General features: G+C 41.0%; 1 protein-coding gene across 2 annotated transcripts in view; it reads right to left on the bottom strand.

The window, feature by feature from the left end:
• Positions 1-1889: 1889 nt before the first annotated feature.
• FERMT1 (FERM domain containing kindlin 1) overlaps positions 1890-17372 on the bottom strand; it is a 54843-nt gene continuing 39360 nt past the window's right edge. For both annotated transcript variants that reach the window (XM_081255320.1, XM_081255319.1), the window contains exons 10-15: positions 12199-12323; positions 11332-11438; positions 9644-9865; positions 8913-9037; positions 7712-7853; positions 1890-4319 (exon numbers count right to left, since the gene is read on the bottom strand). In XM_081255320.1, coding sequence (XP_081111446.1) covers positions 4146-4319; positions 7712-7853; positions 8913-9037; positions 9644-9865; positions 11332-11438; positions 12199-12323 — 895 coding nt within the window. In that variant the 3' untranslated portion in view covers positions 1890-4145. The remainder of the gene's footprint in view (positions 4320-7711; positions 7854-8912; positions 9038-9643; positions 9866-11331; positions 11439-12198; positions 12324-17372) is intronic.

Raw genomic sequence — 17372 nt, forward strand, 5'->3', positions numbered from 1 at the left:
TAACTCCACTCGGCTTCGGGAAGGTACCTGCTGTTGAGAAAGGGGACAGGGAAACTTGAACACAAGGAAGGACCACGTGCTGACCTTCAGATTTTCCAGGGTTCAATGGCTCTTGAAGGAAGGGGAAAAAAGGGGTGAAACAGAAAAGGAGGCGGCTCCCTCCCATCCCTGCCATCCAGAGAGATTCTCGGGTGGTAGTGGGGCGGCGGGGAGAGGAGGAAGCAGGAAAACCACATGTTTGTGTGGGAAAATAATGAAAAAAATTAATATATATATAGCATTATTTCACATGGTCATATCCCCTGTGATTTCATAAAAATCATGTGTTCCTGTGGGAAAATCATGAAAGAATATAGTTCGAATGTATTTCATTATCTCACATGATTTTCCTGCCTTTTTCTCTTCCTCCTGTCACCTCAGAATCTCTCAGGGAGGTTGGAGGCGTGGAAGGGAGCCTCCCTTTCTATTTTACTCTTTGCTGAATGTACTGAAGTGAAAAAGAAGTCTTTACTTACAAGTGAATTACATTTTTTTTTTTAGCAATTTCAGAAAATAAATATTGCAGGATGTCTTGGCTTCAAATACCTACAACTCAAAGATGAGTTTTGAAATGAAAGACTCATTTGTTTACTTTTTCGACCGTGGGACTGAAAATGAAACTTTCCCGGAATCAAAATACTCACTTCTCTGTCTCCCAGACCTTTTTTTTTAAATTAATTAATTCATTTTTGGCTGCGTTGTGTCTTCATTGCTGCAAGTGGGCTTTCTCTAGTTGTGGCAAGCAGGCGCTACTCTTCGTTGCAGAGCACGGGCTCTAGGCACGTGGGCATCAGTAGTTGTGGCTCACGGGCTCAGTAGTTGTGGCTCACGGGCTCTAGAGTGCAGGCTCAGTAGTTGTGGCGCACAGACTTGGTTGCTCCACGGCATGTGGGATCTTCCCGGACCAGGGCTTGGACCCGTGTCCCCTGCATTGGCAGGCGGATTCTTAACCACTGTGCCACAAGGGAAGTCCCTCCCAGACCTTTTTGATCCACCTGAACCTCCCCAGCTCCTCTGGGGCAGCCAATCCTCTGACTTCCCTGGCCCTCCCCCATTGGTGTGTGACATGGGGACACTGAGCTCAGGAGAGGCCTGCCTTGGTGCTGGGGGTGGGGCAGGCAGTTCAAGGCTGAGCAGGGCTAGAAATGGAGGGGTGGGTTTTGCTGGGTTAAGCTCAGGGGTCTCTGGAGTTAAGACCTGGCTCTGAATCTTGGTTCTACTGCTTACTCTTGGTGTGACCTTGGGCAAGTTACTTCACCTTCGGAGCCTGGTTTCTCCTTTGTGAAATGAGAAGGCAAGCCGTTTCTGCTCCCTGTGGGTTGATGTGAGAATTGCACAAAGGGTTATATAGCACATGGAACTATATTCAATGTCTTGTACTAACCTATAATGGATAAGAATCTGTATACCTGAAACTAATACAATATTGTAAATCAACTGCAGTTAAATTAAAAAAAAAGAATTGCATGAAGGGATATCTAAAAACTACACATTCCTAACCCTTTTGGACCATCTATCACTAAATCAAAGATGTGCCCGTGACATTTGGTCATCAAATCAGAGGCCCTCTGATGCCCCTCTGCCTCTGGCTATTTTTTTGCTTTTTCCAAAAGGTAGACCCGGATAAAAAGAGCTCACGATATGTAAGGAAATCTAGTGACAGTCAGTGAGAAAAGAGTTGAAACCAATGGTTAAATGAGGTTTCTAAGTCAGTCTCACTGCAGAGAATAGCTCAGATATTGGAATTGTGAGGAAAAGCACATGCTAAACCTGAAAGTTGCACTCTTTTTTCATAATGGAGAAAATATTCACCTTTTTAGAGGCAACAGACTGGAGGGGACGCAATTAGACCATATTCAAATCCATATAAACCTTTTAATTTAAAAAGTCATATAAAATAACACACACAAAAAATGCAGACTTCCCCAGGTACTGTAGATAAGAAATCAAACAGGGATGAAAGGCACACATTAATTTCAAATTTCATCATAGGAAGTCAGGTGACCTTTGCACCCAATGTAAAAAAGAGTCCTTAAGTTGCTCTTTGGAATAGCAGTGTTTAAGGTTTTCCTACCATGCTTGTTTATTCCTCTGGGATGTGGCTGTGGAGTTGTGGAAGAAATGCTCCCCTGAAAGTCTGGTTAAACTGGTCAACTCTTTTGAGTGTTTTCATGGAAATGTCAGACAACAAGGAAAAGCTAAGGAAGAAGGTTGAACCAAAGGTTTCTCTTTGGTAAATTAGGCAGAGCTGCGTTTGACAGCAGACAGGGAAACTGTGACATCAAGGAGCATTACTTTAATGTTGGGCCCAGCTAGGCTCTAAAATAATGGAGCCCAGGACTATGGAGAAATGACCACCAAGTTCAACGCAGTTCACTTGGCACTGGTTTCTGTACAAAACGTTTCAAACTCAGTTCTTTTTGACATGGACCAGATTTTCCAAGTGCCGGAGCCACATCTAGGCTTTAAGCTAGGCCTCAGAAGTTCAGGTGTTGCCTGAAGATTCGTCACTAACATTCACCTCTAAGGAGAGGCTGAAAGAGGAATTTCCAGTGACAGCTTCTGGCTCAGGGCCCAAGGGTCCCCAGCCAAGGATGTCTCGGGGTGGCCCCCAGAATTGCAGAGATCTCTCTTCTCAAACAGTTTTGTTAGAAAATAAAGCAACAGTCAATGTTTTTGGGCATCTGAAGTCCAGCCAGGCCCCCTGAGGTTTGCATCCTAAAAGAACTTCAAAATGGAAACAGAGTCTCAGTCTTACCCTTGCAACCCACATCCCTGTGTGACAGGAGAATATTTATAAAAACATAATAAAATACATCTGATATTTCCCTCTAACCCCAGTACTGCTTTTTACCTTCTTAAAACTCACTCCTCCCAACACTGATGAACCCAAACAGAAAATGACAATTGAGGCAGCTGTTAATTGGCCCACATTCATGTCTCAAGGTAGAGACAACAGAGCAAAAAGTAGAGAAAAAAAAAAAGTCCATTATCAGCTTTTGATTTACAAAGCCAAAGGCCTTCAGGGGAAAGGCCGTGAGTCATATAAACAGACACAAATCCAGAACACTGGGTAGTGATAAGAGCAAGGCTTCCCTACCCCACAGACCAGCCAGAGGCCCTAAGTAGACAGAAGCCCCTGGGGAAGCTGAGAGCCATTAAGTTGGTGGTCTTTGGGTACGGGGCTCCCCTGTGTCCTATTCTTCTCTCCCTGACTGGCTGGGGTGGAGACCTCACTGGAAGCCTTGATGCTGGGAGGTGGTTTTTATGAAGAGAGAACTGAGCCCATCTTCCTGAGCCCCAACCCAGAGTAGAAGCTGTTGAGACATGGAGTGGGTTTGAGGAATGGGTTTCCCTGAACCCTTGTGTCACTGTGTCTTTAGAAGGACTTAAGGGATCCCCTTTAATCCTGGCTGAAGGCTCCCCAGGAATGGAATGGGACTTGCAGGTGGGGCAGTAACCAATGTCCAAGACCAGATGGGTCAATGGTCACCTTGGCAGATGTCACTCGGGACTGATGACACTGAGGGCCACTACTCTGACCCCTTGTCACTAACTGGTACCAGGTAACCCCACCTTTCCCCAGACCTTCACCCCCAGACTTTGACCTACGGGACAAAGGTGTATGCGGGGGCTCCCTCTGCCATTTTCACAAGATGGTAGTTAAAGGCACTTCTGTTAGGGAAAGACATATTTCTTTTCATACCTGAGTTTGGGGAATAAGATTTGTCCTTGCTACATGTGCTTTTAACCTGTCTTTCCTTTGACTTAGCAACAAAGCAGAGAAGCACACGGACAGCTTCTAGCCATGCACTTGCAGGTTCTGCAGGTCATAGCTACACGTGGAGCCTTAGAGTAAGGCCGAGCAGTGTCCTCTCTCCTGCCCCACATTACAGAACAGGTTAACTGAGGCCCCTTCCACAGCGGGTAGCAGAGGGCAGCGTGAGGAGAGGGATGTGCTAGGCAGGGTGCTGGAAATGAGGCGAGGGTCCGGGTGTCCGGTGGTGAATATATGCTGTCAGTCTGGAATGTACACATGGTGCAGGCTGTTGACCCAACGTCCGGGTAGGCCCGCCCTCTGTGTAGGCCCAGCAGGCCTGCTTTGCTCACTCCTGGCCGCCGGTCAACTTGTGGAACAGGTCCTCGTCGAGCGTTTCATTCTGGTCCTTGGAGCGGGTGGACAGGAAAATGTAGCCCCCGATGTACTCATGCACGACTTTGCAATCTGCACTCAGGCAGGTGAATGCGATGGAGACGTTCTGGTCAAATTCGATCGCCACCTGGAAGAGGAAGGCACAGGTATGCTTAAGCTCTGACAAGGACGAATGAGAAGGAAGCCGCTTGGCTGGAGATGGTCCCAGAGCTGAGGACTGCGGAGGTGCTGACAGATGGGTTTCCCCAAACCCTGCAAAACCCACCGCTTGCATCAAAGCTTACAGAAAACGTCTCTGCTCTCTGGCGCCCTCTTGTGGTGTCAGTTTTGCTGCACACCTGGCAAAACATTCTAACGCTCAACACAAAAGATATTTCCTGTCTGGCTCTTGTTTAGATGAAAGAACTGTCTAAGCACTCCCTGTGTGGAGGGGCAGAGCGCTCTGCAGATGTTTTAGTGGAGAGGAAAAGGCCCACGTGAATTTTCCTGCAGCCACGGCCCTCACTCCTTCCCAGCTGGAAGTCATAAACTCTAACACTGGAGGAAACTGAAGCTTCACCCATTCTCAACCTTGGCTGCCCACTGGAATCAGCTGGGGACCTTTAAGAATCACTGATCTACACAGAAACATTCTAGTCTAGAACCCTTCATTTCTCCCAATGACTTTTTTCCATCATCCAACAGTGGGTGAGTACAGGCATATGTGTCCCTTCGATGTGATTTACAATTTCATTTCCAAAGGTCCTTTTCAAAAGACGGCCTTTCAATGAATTTTAACACAAAGGTACAAAATGTGTTAGTTTACTAACTCTACTTTTGTCCTACATTGGCAACCCCTTTAATATCTAGAGACTAGATATTATAAAATTAGGATCCATTTGTCCAGTATGTACATAATATATACAGTAAAGTTAAACCAAAGGCATGTAACATATAGAGCAATGGATAAGTTGAAATGTTCACTAGTACACACCAGCAAAAGTCTTTTGCAGGGCTCATTCTTTATTTTGCAACATCTAAGCTTTTAGATATCCTGAGGTGACAATGTATGATTAAAAGTAGAGCTAGTGAATTAACCAATTGGTAAATATCTTTGTGACAACTGATAAAAAAGCAGCATCTTGGATATGGTATTGTTAAACCGTCTCTGAGAAATGTACGTCAGGACTAGTTCATTAGGTTAGCAGCAGAGGGCAGAAGGAAGTATAAAGGGAGGCATGTATGTGGATGTGTTCGTATTTATATTTTGCTTTCTGTCTCAGTTTTAATGGAACATTAAGGAAATGTAGTATTTTAACCATAACTCTACCAATATCTTTATCTAGAGGCCTATTGCCATTTTTGTCTTTTATGAAATTTTTGTTGCCAAGAAAGGCAGGATTACATTTTCTTCCTTGTAGATTGAGTTGGTGTAGCGTATTCTTGGTTATCAAAATACTCAAATAGCTTTGGGACGTTGAAATGGTAAATATTCCTGATGTCTGAAAAAGCACAGTACATAACTGTATGATCTTACTTATATGAAAATGGATGCTTAGTTGTATAGATACACAAATGAGACCTAGAAGGACACATCAAACGGTAAACTGCTTATGATTATGGGTGACTATGTTTTTTGCTTCTTGTGTTTTTCGGTTTCCTATTATGCACATGTTAACTTTTAAAAAATAAATGTTATTTTAAAAACAAAAAAACAAAAAAAGAATCACTGATCTCAGTAATTCCCAGAATCAGATTTTTTTTTCCAAACAGCGTTATTGAGGTATAACAGATGTATAATAAACAGACCTATTTAAGGTGCACAGTTGGATGATTTTTTAAAAAAAATTGTAGTTGATTTACAATGTTGTGTTAACTTCTGCTGTACAGCAAAGTGATTCAGTTATACATACATACATTCTTTTTAAAATATTCTTTTCCATTATGGTTTACCATAAGATATTGAATATAGTTCTCTATATCCTATACAGTAGGACCTTGTTTATCCATTCTCTATATAAAAGCTTACATCTGCTAACCCCAACCTCCCACTCCATCCCTCCCCCAATCCTCTCCCTCTTGGCAACCACCAGTCTGTTCTCTATGTTCGTGAGTCTGTTTCTGTTTTGTAGATAGGTTCATTTGTGTCATATTTTAGATTCCTCATATAAGTGATATCATATGGTATTTGTTTTTCTCTTTCTGACTTACTTCACTTAGTATGATAATCTCAGGCTGCATCCATGTTGCTGCAAAAGGCATTATTTTGTTCTTTTTTATAGCTGAGTAGTATTCCATTGTACCTATGTACCACATCTTCTTTGTGCATTCAGCTGTTGATGGACATTTAGGTTGTTTCCATGTCTTGGCTATTGTGAATAGTGCTGCTATGAACATAGGGGTGCATATATCTTTTTGAATTAAGAGTTTTGTCAGGATATATGCTCAGGAGTGGGATTGCTGGATCATATGGTAATTCTATTTTTAGTTTTCTGAGGAACCTCCATACTGTTTTCCATAGTGGCTGTATCAACTTACATTCCCACTAACAGTGTAGGAGGGTTCCCTTTTCTCCACATCCTCTCCTGCATTTGTTATTTATAGAGTTTTTAATGATGGCCATTCTGACTGGTGTGAGGTGGTACCTCATTGTAGTTTTGATTTGCATTTCCAGAGTCAGATTTACACGACCTTGAGGGTACAACAAGGTTTTCGAGTCACTGCCTTAGAGGCCACCTAATCTCAGAACATTGTTCTGCAAATGAGTCCAGATGGTCAACAGCCCTGCTGAGAGGAATCCATGGTTATTAAAAAAAGAAAAATGTGAGTCTCTTATTCTCGCTCTACATTGACAGCTTTATACTGGAAAAATGGGAATGCCAAAGGAATGCAGTAAAGATCCTATATCAGCAACAGCAGAATGTTTTAAATCATCAGGACACTCAGGTGTGTCTGACTTGGTCTAGCACGTCCTGTGATGCAGGCATAGCCTGACCTGGTTCCTAGGGTGGAGATGATGGGGGCTGAGGGCTCCCGAACTCAGAGGCTAAGTTTCTTCCATGACCCCTGTGTACCTGGCTGGCTTCTCTGATATTTTTCCCCTTTGGGACTCCAGCTGGGCCGTTGAGACTCTGAGTTCTCAACCAGTTACACCTCTTGGCAGCCAGTCAGATGACGCCTGTTTTGTATTTATTTTGTATGATATTTACATCTCAGGTAGTTTCAGCTAAGTAATTATCAGCCTAAATCTTACATAATCATACATTGAGTTGAAGGAAATTAATCAAACTGCTCAGCAATTTTAGAGTCTGTCTGTATGGAGACTAAGCCAACTTGTGTTAATTCAAAAGCATCTGGTCTGTGCTTGCTAGGAAACTGCCCAGAACTGCATGTGATTATTTTAGCAGACAATTACCACATATGTGTGGTTTCTGAGTTCTAAGTATAATAACACCTTCTTAAAATCAAAATACGCTGCAGTTCTGAGGGAACACATATTTATAGGCTCAGTGCTGAATGTACCAAAAACCTTCACTTTACCTGCCGGATTTCCCAGTTTACATTCCACTGTTTCATATTTGTAAATCTCCATGTTGTAACTGGAATCCCAGTGGCTGCATCGATTCTAATCAACCTATTATATGAAACTCCCAGAATGTCATCTTTCTTGCTTCCTTTAAATCTGAAAAAAATAATTAAAATATGTAACGGCTTTCTGTAACATGATGTTCATTCACATACAACTTCTTAAAGATAATACCAACATTTCCAATCATTTCTGAAGAACAGACAATGAGGGATGAACTTTCTATAGAAGGGTGTTTTTATTAGGATAGAATATGAAGGCTGAAGAGTAGGTTGTCCTGCAGACATTATTTAAGTGAAATTGACATCAGAGGAAAGCAAAATAAGAGGCAGTCAAGTCAATTAATTCAAATTAGCACCACCTGTGTATGCTAGGTACCCTTCCAGGCACTGGGAATACAGCAGTGACCTAAACAGACAGAAGATTCCTGACCTCATGCAGCTTGTGTTCTAGTTGGGGGAGAGGGTCATGAAGAAGTGAAATATACATGCCAGATAAGGTCATAAAGGAGGATAAGGCACAGAGGTGGGACAGGGAATACTGGCAATGAGGTTGTTACAATTTTAAATCGAGAGGGAAGATCTCAGTGAGAAGGGAGATTTGATCAAAGAACTAATGTCTGTGAGGGAGTGAACCATGTGGATATCTGGGGAAAAAGTATCTTAGGCAGAGGGCACAGCCAGTGCGAAAGCCAGAGGTTTTTTTTTTTCCTCAGGCTCAAGGCCCTGCTAGGAGGCCAGTGTGGCTGGGCACAGTGAAGGAGAGGAGAGGATGTGAAATTCCAGCACTAAGGTCTTGTAGGGCCACTGTAAGGATTTGGCTCTTACTCTGAATGTGACACAATGCCTTCAGATGGTGGTGAGCAGAGGCCTGACGTGGTTTGACTGAGATCTTAAAAGGATCACTCTTGCTGCTAAGTTGAAAACTTAGGGGACCCAGGAGAAGCAGAGAGATCTGGTAGGCACTGTGAACAGAGGTATGGAAGACTGTCACGAGCAGTCAAAAGTGTTTGGGCCATTTGTGAAAGGACAGTATTCTAAAATTAAAAAAAAAAAAAGAGATCTACCTTCTAGACCAAATGAGAATAAACTGGGCTCCATGAAACCACTTAAAATTGAACAGAAAGTGAGAGAGGCAAGTGAGCATTGTAATCACCTGACAAGGTAGTAGGTGAGGCCGAATTCAGGTAGAGACTGCCATGCCTGAATGAACTGCATCTTGGCTTCGACCAGGGGCATCTGGGCCACGTTCTGATGGGCCTCCAGGATGCGGGCTGCCAGCTAAGCAGAAGTGGGAGATGTCAAATTCTCCTTAGCAGGCACTGACCCTCTACAGCAATCATCCCATTAGCCCCGGGTCCGCAATGAGAAGAATGAATGCAAGGCCAAACTACAGCTCCACAAAGACAATTCCTCCCATTCATTCATTCACTCTCTCTCTCTCTTTCTATAATACATGCAAATCACTGTGGAGAAACAGGAAGATGGACCAACACATAAGTATCTAAGCTTTATGTAGATGAAGAGTCCTGAGTTCTTCTTTCTGGGGTCTGTGGTCTCCATGGACAATGATTCTACTTGAATCAGTTTATCTGTGTAACTTTCAACCCACTCTTATGGAAGCATAACTTACAATTTTAACTTGTGGGGACTAAATCATTATTTTAAAATTAGGTTTATTCTGAGAATATTGCCATGTTCCGTTAGCAGTATAGTCACTGCTAACAAAATTCACAATAACTTCTTAATATCATCTAATACCCAGTTCATAGTCAAATTTCCCCATCAGCTGATTTTTCATGATGATGATCTCAGTCATTTTAATTATTTATTTTATTTCAGAAAATACAGAATTTTCTGCAATCACCCCAACCAGATTAGCAGTACCTGTTTAGACTTGTGCTTTTTTGCACACCTAGGTGACACAAAACATTCCGGGTTCATATCCATGTTTTCGAGACTGGAAGCCACCTGAGATGCTGAGCTCCGGTTTTTCATCCTCAGAAATGAAAGGATGTTAAGGACCTCTGGCTGGTAGGAGCTGTCCGCCATGGTTTTGCCCTTTGATGCCAAGATGCAGGCAGCCATCCACTGGGCATACTGACTCTCCTGCAGCAAACACCAGAGAGCTGAGAAGTAAGTTCAAATGCAAAGCAGCCATGCTGGGAACAGAGCAGGACCTGGGCTTTCATCTCTATGATACAAAACCGTCACCTTCCCAGCAAGGGAAGGTACGAAGTGGCACACATTCAGACTGGCTGTTAACCACATAATTTAAAGTCCAATGAGAGCTTCTGAGTCCTGTGTTGAATTTCTAGGTACCACGGGGCTAGAGAATACGAATGTCAACTTTAAGAAATTCCGTGTGGAGAACTTTGCATTTAAAGACGAACCAAGGAGGGACTTCCCTGGTGGTGCAGTGGATAAAACTCCATGCTCCCTATGCAGGGACCCAGGTTCGAACCCTGGTCAGGGAACTAGATCCCACATGCATGCTGCAACTAAGAGTTTGCATGCTGCAACTTAGGAGCCTGCGAGCCACAGCTAAAAAGCCCGTGTGCTGTAACTAAGGAGCTGATGAGCTGCAACTAAGGAGCCCGCCTGCCGCAACTAAGACCTGATGCAACCAAATAAATTAAAAAAAAAAAAAGATGAACCAAGGACACAAAGGAGCTCCATGGGGCACAGACAGGTGAAAACCCAAACTATCCGATAGCGTCCTTGACACATATTTCCATTTTCATATCACATCTTATCTCTATGACAGAAAAAAATGAGGAAAAATCATTAACGGACTTCTCATATTATTTCTCCCCTGGCCTATCCTTAGTAAAGATTCTAATCCCATGGTAGGAATCAGGTCCATTGGTGGTGCTGAACCAGTTAGTGGTAGCCTCTATTGTTCTTTAATGTCTGTGCTCATTTGTTACCTCAGGGAGCTAAGGAGAGTGGTCCCAGAAGCCGAGGGGATGCAGGTGAAGAATTGAATTAATTCTCCAGGACAACGGTAGGTGTGGTTCACTGAATCACTGGCCTCAATCTTCACCCTCCTAGCATCCACACCTCTTGCCACGTAATTTTACATTCCCTCCCACCAGAGTCAGAGTGTAATTTCCCATTTCTTGACTTTGGGCCTGGCCATGGATGTGCTTTAGTCAATGGAGCATGGGTGGAAATGACAGTGTACCTACCGATTGACTGCAAGCTTAAGATTTAGGAGGTCTCACACATTCCCAGTTCCCCTCTGGCACTTCTGCCATCCCTATGAGAAGAGCCTCCTCCCCAGGCAGTCTGGGACGCAGAATAAATCCCATGAGCTCAGCCTGCAATAAGGAGCCAGCCGAGCCAGGTGGATGGCTTGAAGAAGATCTGCCCAGATGCCCTCAGCCTGGATCACTCAATCTCCAGCCCACCTGCAGAACGTTTATTGGTATGTGTCTTTGTGAGTTTTGTGATTGTTTGTTACACAGCAATAGCTGACTGATGAGTGCTCTCATTTGAGAAAACACCTGAGATGGTTTGTCCTGAGGCTTAATAAAAGTGAAGTGACTTACCATTTTTGTGGTTTTACTTACGTGGTCACATCTCAGATATACTTCATTCATACCATCAGCAACTGGGATTAATAACTTGATTCCAAATTTTCTCCCTGCTACATTTACATCTGGCACAACTTCACAGCCTGAATGATAAAAGTCAAGGACAGAACTGAGTTCTGAGAGATCGCTTAGACAAATATCAGATGTGCATCTAAAATAAAGACTTTGAACATAAGCTCCTCAGATTTGGTTCTCTTCTGAAAAACTGAGGAGCAGGCTGGTAACATTAATTAAAGGATAACTAGATAAGTTATGAACATAACATGGATAAATAAAAATATTTCTCTTATGGATTTCTTAAATAATCATCAGTTGAATTCATTTTTCAGGTTGGTTTGGCCATTCTAACTCATATAATCAATGATTGAATATAAGCTTTGAAATGAATTAAAGCAGAGGGAATCCTCTGATTGTCACAATGATAAGGGAATTGAGTGAACTAGTTAATTAAATTTTTAGTTAATGGAGTTACAGTACACTCACAGCCACTTTCAGAAATCAGACACAAAAGTGATACTGAATTAGACATAACTGTTTTGGAATTCAGAGCGCTTTTCAGGATCCAACAGTGTCTCCTGTACTATGTTTATGACACCAATTACCACCACTTCCGAGACTTGGGCACACTGGGAAAGAAGGGACAGCATAACATAAATAACCATTCACTGGTTTGCATTTCAGGTCCATGTTTCACAGGGAGGAGGAGCTGCAGGCAGGCGGTCACTGACAACCTGTGACATAAGAGATTCCTCTGGGAGTGAACCTGCTTCACTGGTGGGAGTCTTGGCTTTCATCCACTTGCTGGGCCATGACAAGCCATACCAAGATATTGGACCCTCTTACCTCTAAGATTTAGTTTTTCTACTGGTTCTCCTTGTTCAAGTTCCTTATTTTTAAAGTAGGTCATAGACGTGTCTTTAAAGACGAACCAATATTGTTTGAAAGCTTTTAATATTAGCTTCTTGGGCCTGCAAATTAAAGTACAGTAAGCATTTGAAAAAGCATCCAGAAATGTAGGACACATTGCAAATTCAAGTGAATCAAGATGCTCTAGGGACCCTTTGCAACAGCATCCTCTGTATTTTTTAAAAATAATTTTCAAATTGCTAACTCATTTCTAAAAACTGAAAATGGGGTTTTGATATGAGATGCAGAAGTTAATGCAAAATCTCAGGAGCTAGACCACCTAGGGCTACAATCTGGCTGTGCTACTGTATAAATTTGTGACCCTGGGAAAGACACTTCATCTGTCTGGGCCACATGTACTGCTTCTGTGTGATGGGAGAGTATCAGCCTCCAGTTCACAGGGCTTTTGTGAGGATGGAAAGAGGTAATCTCTATAAGGTACCTGGCAAACTGAAGTGCTCAACAAATTATTATTATTATTACTATGATGATGATGATGATGTGAGAAACATCCATGAATCTGGTGACATCTAAAATTTCAGTTTACTTCTTGAATCTGAAAAAGCTGTCTATACGGACAACACAATCTTCAGATTATCGGACATAAAAATCAGATATAAAAGTACTTTTCTGTACTTTCGTCTTAACCCTTAAGAGAAACCATGAAAAAATTCCTAGTGAGCCATGGAAATCACCAAAATCTACAGTTAATCTACATAGACTCTACTCTTATTAAAAAATATTTTGGCACAACATTGTAAATCAACTATACTTCAATTAAAAAAATATTTTGGGGGAAGATCTCCAACCATGATATCCATTGGGGCCAGAAAACTTTGTACTCTGGGCTAGACAAGGTTGGTGGTGCCAATGGCAGGCCTCAGCTGGATCATTCGAAATAGAAAACAAGAGATCGAGCTGGGGAGTAGGGAAGGGGTTACAGATGGACAGAGAAAAGGTAATAGGAATTGTATGTGGTTCAGTGGAGAAATCCTAGCCTTGGGGGTGCATCAGCATATCTCATGTTTGAGGGGTAGATCTCTGCATTCAAGAACAGAGGAAGAGAGGAAGCTTGGGTTTAACTACACTCATATATAATTTGGGGTAAGTCTTTTAACATGTTAGTACTAGTTTTTCATTAGCTAAAAATGTGCTATCCTTAACACCAGGATAAGGGAGAAGATGTTCATTTAAAAAACAATGTATTACAGGAGATTATTATCTAACAATCACACAATAAAACTGGAAAACCTTATACGGAGTTAATATCTCTAGGATTTAGAAAATCACTACATTAAAATAGTATTTATCATGTTGAGAGTTGTAGGTAGTATAATTCTAAGGAACATATTTAAAAGATTACTTGTCTAAGAATCAGATTCTCCAAAGTTAATATTTTCAAAATAAAATCTAAAGACACAGCCTACAACCAAAAGACAGTGAAGTCTCAGTTTAGTCCTAGGCATCTAAATATTTCTATTCAGAATTAAGAATGAAACTCTGTTTCTCTATTTTAACTGGACTTTAAGAGTATGAAAAGATCTTAAATTCCCTCTACTATTTTCTTCCAGGTTGGCTCACCCTCCATCTGCTTTTGCATATCCCCAAAACTAATGATGTTCCAGAGGCTGAGGCAGGGCAGGGAAGGAGGAGTGGAGAAGGTGGCTGGGTGGGGAATGGTGCACACAAGAATGAGATAGCTTTTTTGTACACTGAAAACTAGATGACACTGTTGAAAGAAATTGGAGAAGACACAAATAAATGGAAAGATATTCCATGCTCATGAATTGGAAGAATTAACATTGTTAAAATGTCCATATTACTTAAAGCAATCTACAGATTATATGCAATCCCTGACAAAATCCCAAAGACATTTTTCACAGAAATAGAATAAAAAATTCTAAAGTCTATATGGAACCACAAAAGACTCTGAATAGCAAAAGCAATCTTAAAGGGGAAAACAAAACAAAATGAAACAAAATGAAACAAAACAAAAAACAAATAAATGAAAAACAAAGCTGGAGGTATCACACGCCCTGATTTTAAACTAAATCACAGAGCCATAGTAATCAAAATAGCATGGTATTGGTAGAAAAACCCATGCGGTTATGGACAATTAATTTATGACAAACGTGCAAAGTACATACAATGGAGAAAGAATAGTCTCTTCAATAAATGGTGTTGGAAAAACTGGACTGCTACAGGCAAAAAATAAAACAAGATCACCATCTCACACCATACACAAAAAACAACTCAAAATGGATTAAAGACTTGAATGTAAGTCTTAACCATACCTAAAACCATAAACTACTAGAAGAAAACATAGGCAGTATGCCTATGTTTGCTAACATTGCTAAGATATTGGTCTTAGCAATATCTTTCTAGATAAATCTCCTCAGGCAAGGGAAACAAAAGCAAACATTTAAAAATTGGATAACATAAAACTGAGAAGCTTCTGCACAGCAAAGTAAACCATCAACAAAATGAACTGATAACCTACTGAATGGGAGAAGATATTTCCAAATGGTATATCCAATAAGGCATTAATATCCAAAATATATAAAGAGCTCATACAACTCAACAACAACAAAAAACAAACAACCCAATTAAAAACCGGGCAGAGTAGCTGAATAGACATTTTTCCAAAGACATACAGGTGGACAACAGGTACATGAAAAGATGTTCAACATCACGAATTATTAGGTAAATGCAAATCAAAACTACAAGGTTAAAATCATCTCATGCCTGTTAGATTGGCTATTATAAAAAATACAAGAAATAAAAAGTATTGGTGAGGTTGTGGAGAAAAGGGAACCCTCATACGCTGTTGGTAGGAATGCAAACCAGTGTAGCCACCATGGAAAACAATATAGAGATTCCTCAAAAAATTAAGAATAGAACCACCATATAACCCAGAAATGAAATTTCTGGGTATTTATCCATAGAATATGAGAACACTAATTTGAAAAGATATATACGCCTTTATGTTCACTGTGGCGTTATTTACTGCCAAGATATGGAAACAAACAAAGCGTCCATCGATAAATGAACAGATAAAGAAGATGTGGTATGTATATGTATATGAATATATACATATATATTCACAATGGAATATTAGTCACAAAATAGAATGAAATCTTGCCATTTGTGGCCACATGGATGGACTTTGAGGGTATTATGTTAAGTGAAATAAGTCAGATAGAGAAAGACAAATACCATATGATTTCACTCATGTGTGGAAACAAAGAACTAATAAAAAAACAAAAGACAAAATAAATGAACAAACCAAAACAAACCAAAACAAACATCTAGATAACAGAGATCAGAGTAGTAGTTACTAGAGGGGGAGGGGTGGGGCAGGGATGGCGAAATGGGTAAAGGGGATCAGCTGTATGGTGATGGATAGAAACTAAATTTTTGGTGGTGAGCACACTGTAGGGTATACAGGAGTAGAAATATAATGTTGTACATATGAAACATATAATGTTATAAATCAATGTTATCTCAATAAAAATAAATTTCAGAAAAGCAAAAAGCAAAACAAGCAATCAATAAATGTTACCTGAAGAATGACCAAAAAAAAAAAAAGAAAAGAGACAGTGTCAAATACTCATGGAGCTTGTAATTAAAAGAGGGAAATGTATAAGTAAATAAATATAATAAAATGAGGTAAGTCATACAACAAGGACATAGGAGTGGTGAGTAACAGAGTACACAACATTTAAACATAGAATGAAGGATCAATAAGAATTTGATGGGAGGAACAGGGAGAAGAAATTTCAAAAAGAAAAGTTGAGGGACTTCCCTGGTGGTGCAGTGGTTAAGAATCTGCCTGCCAATGCAGGGGACATGGGTTTGATCCCTGGTCTGGGAAGATCCCACATATCATGGAGCAACTAAGCCCACGTGCCACAACTACTGAGCCTGCATGCTGCAACTACTGAAGCCCATGTGCCTAGAACCCATGTTCCACAACAAGAGAAGCCACTGCAATGAGAAGCCCACATACTGCAATGAAGTGTAGCCCCTGCTCACCACACCTAGAGAAAGCTCACATGCAGCAACAAAAATCCAACACAGCCAAAAATAAATAAAATTAAAAAAAAAAAAAAAGAGTTCATGCAACTGCATGTGTGAAATGCAGAGACGTGTCAGAGCCTGGCACCTTGCTTGTAGGAGTTGGGTCAACACTTCTTGATCTGCCTCATGCTGGGTGCCGGGCTGAGCCATGGAAATGGGCAAAGAGGCAGTTTCTGAGGCTACAGCATTTCCATGTGTGGGGCTGATGGAGACCAGAACAGCAAGCAGACCACGGCCATGGTGGGACTCTGAATGTCCACCTAAGGAGCTGGGCTTTATTTTCTAGAAAAATGGTTCTCAAATTCTGGTGTTCATCAGAATTGGAAGGGAACTTGTTGAAGATATACAAGCCTGGGCCCAGTCCTAGAGAGTCCTTCCTATTCAGCAGGTCCAGGTTAGGGCCCAGGCATCTTCATTTTAAGTAACCTTTCCTAAACTGGTTACCTCGTTTGAGAAACACAACTCCAGACCAGTGATCTCCAAACTTAAACGTGGCACACCCAATCCTTAAAATATTTTGAGTACATACCCCCTAACATACTTATGATTATTTATTTGTAATATTTGTAATATATTACAATATATACATTACAAAACTTATATAAACCAAAATTAAAAATAAATATATATGAAAAGTTTTGTTTGTTTCAAGAAGGGAGGTTATTGCTCAGTTATACAAACCTCAGTGGAGGAAGCACACAGTTGGCCGTGTTTACTAAATCACACTATTCATATTTTAATGCCGTCTACCTGTTTGAAGGTTTTTGTTGAAACAAGGCTGCTAATTTCCATCTTCCCTGATGTCAATCACTCACTTATGCAAATTGATCAGGATATGTGGCACTTTAATATTTTTAATAAGTGGGTTTAAAATACACTATCACTCTTAATTTGGATGCTTTAACACAGAAAAATTCTGTTTCCAGGTTTTAAAGGTGAGCAGATAATATTGTTTTAATAGGCAGTATCATTATTGGCAACACTGTTGCAATGGAAACATTTCCAAATAATTGTTTCAAAATGTTCTCTTC

Source organism: Mesoplodon bidens (genome assembly GCF_964165515.1).
Source record: "Mesoplodon bidens genome assembly, chromosome: 15".
NCBI classification, from domain to species: domain Eukaryota; kingdom Metazoa; phylum Chordata; class Mammalia; order Artiodactyla; family Ziphiidae; genus Mesoplodon; species Mesoplodon bidens.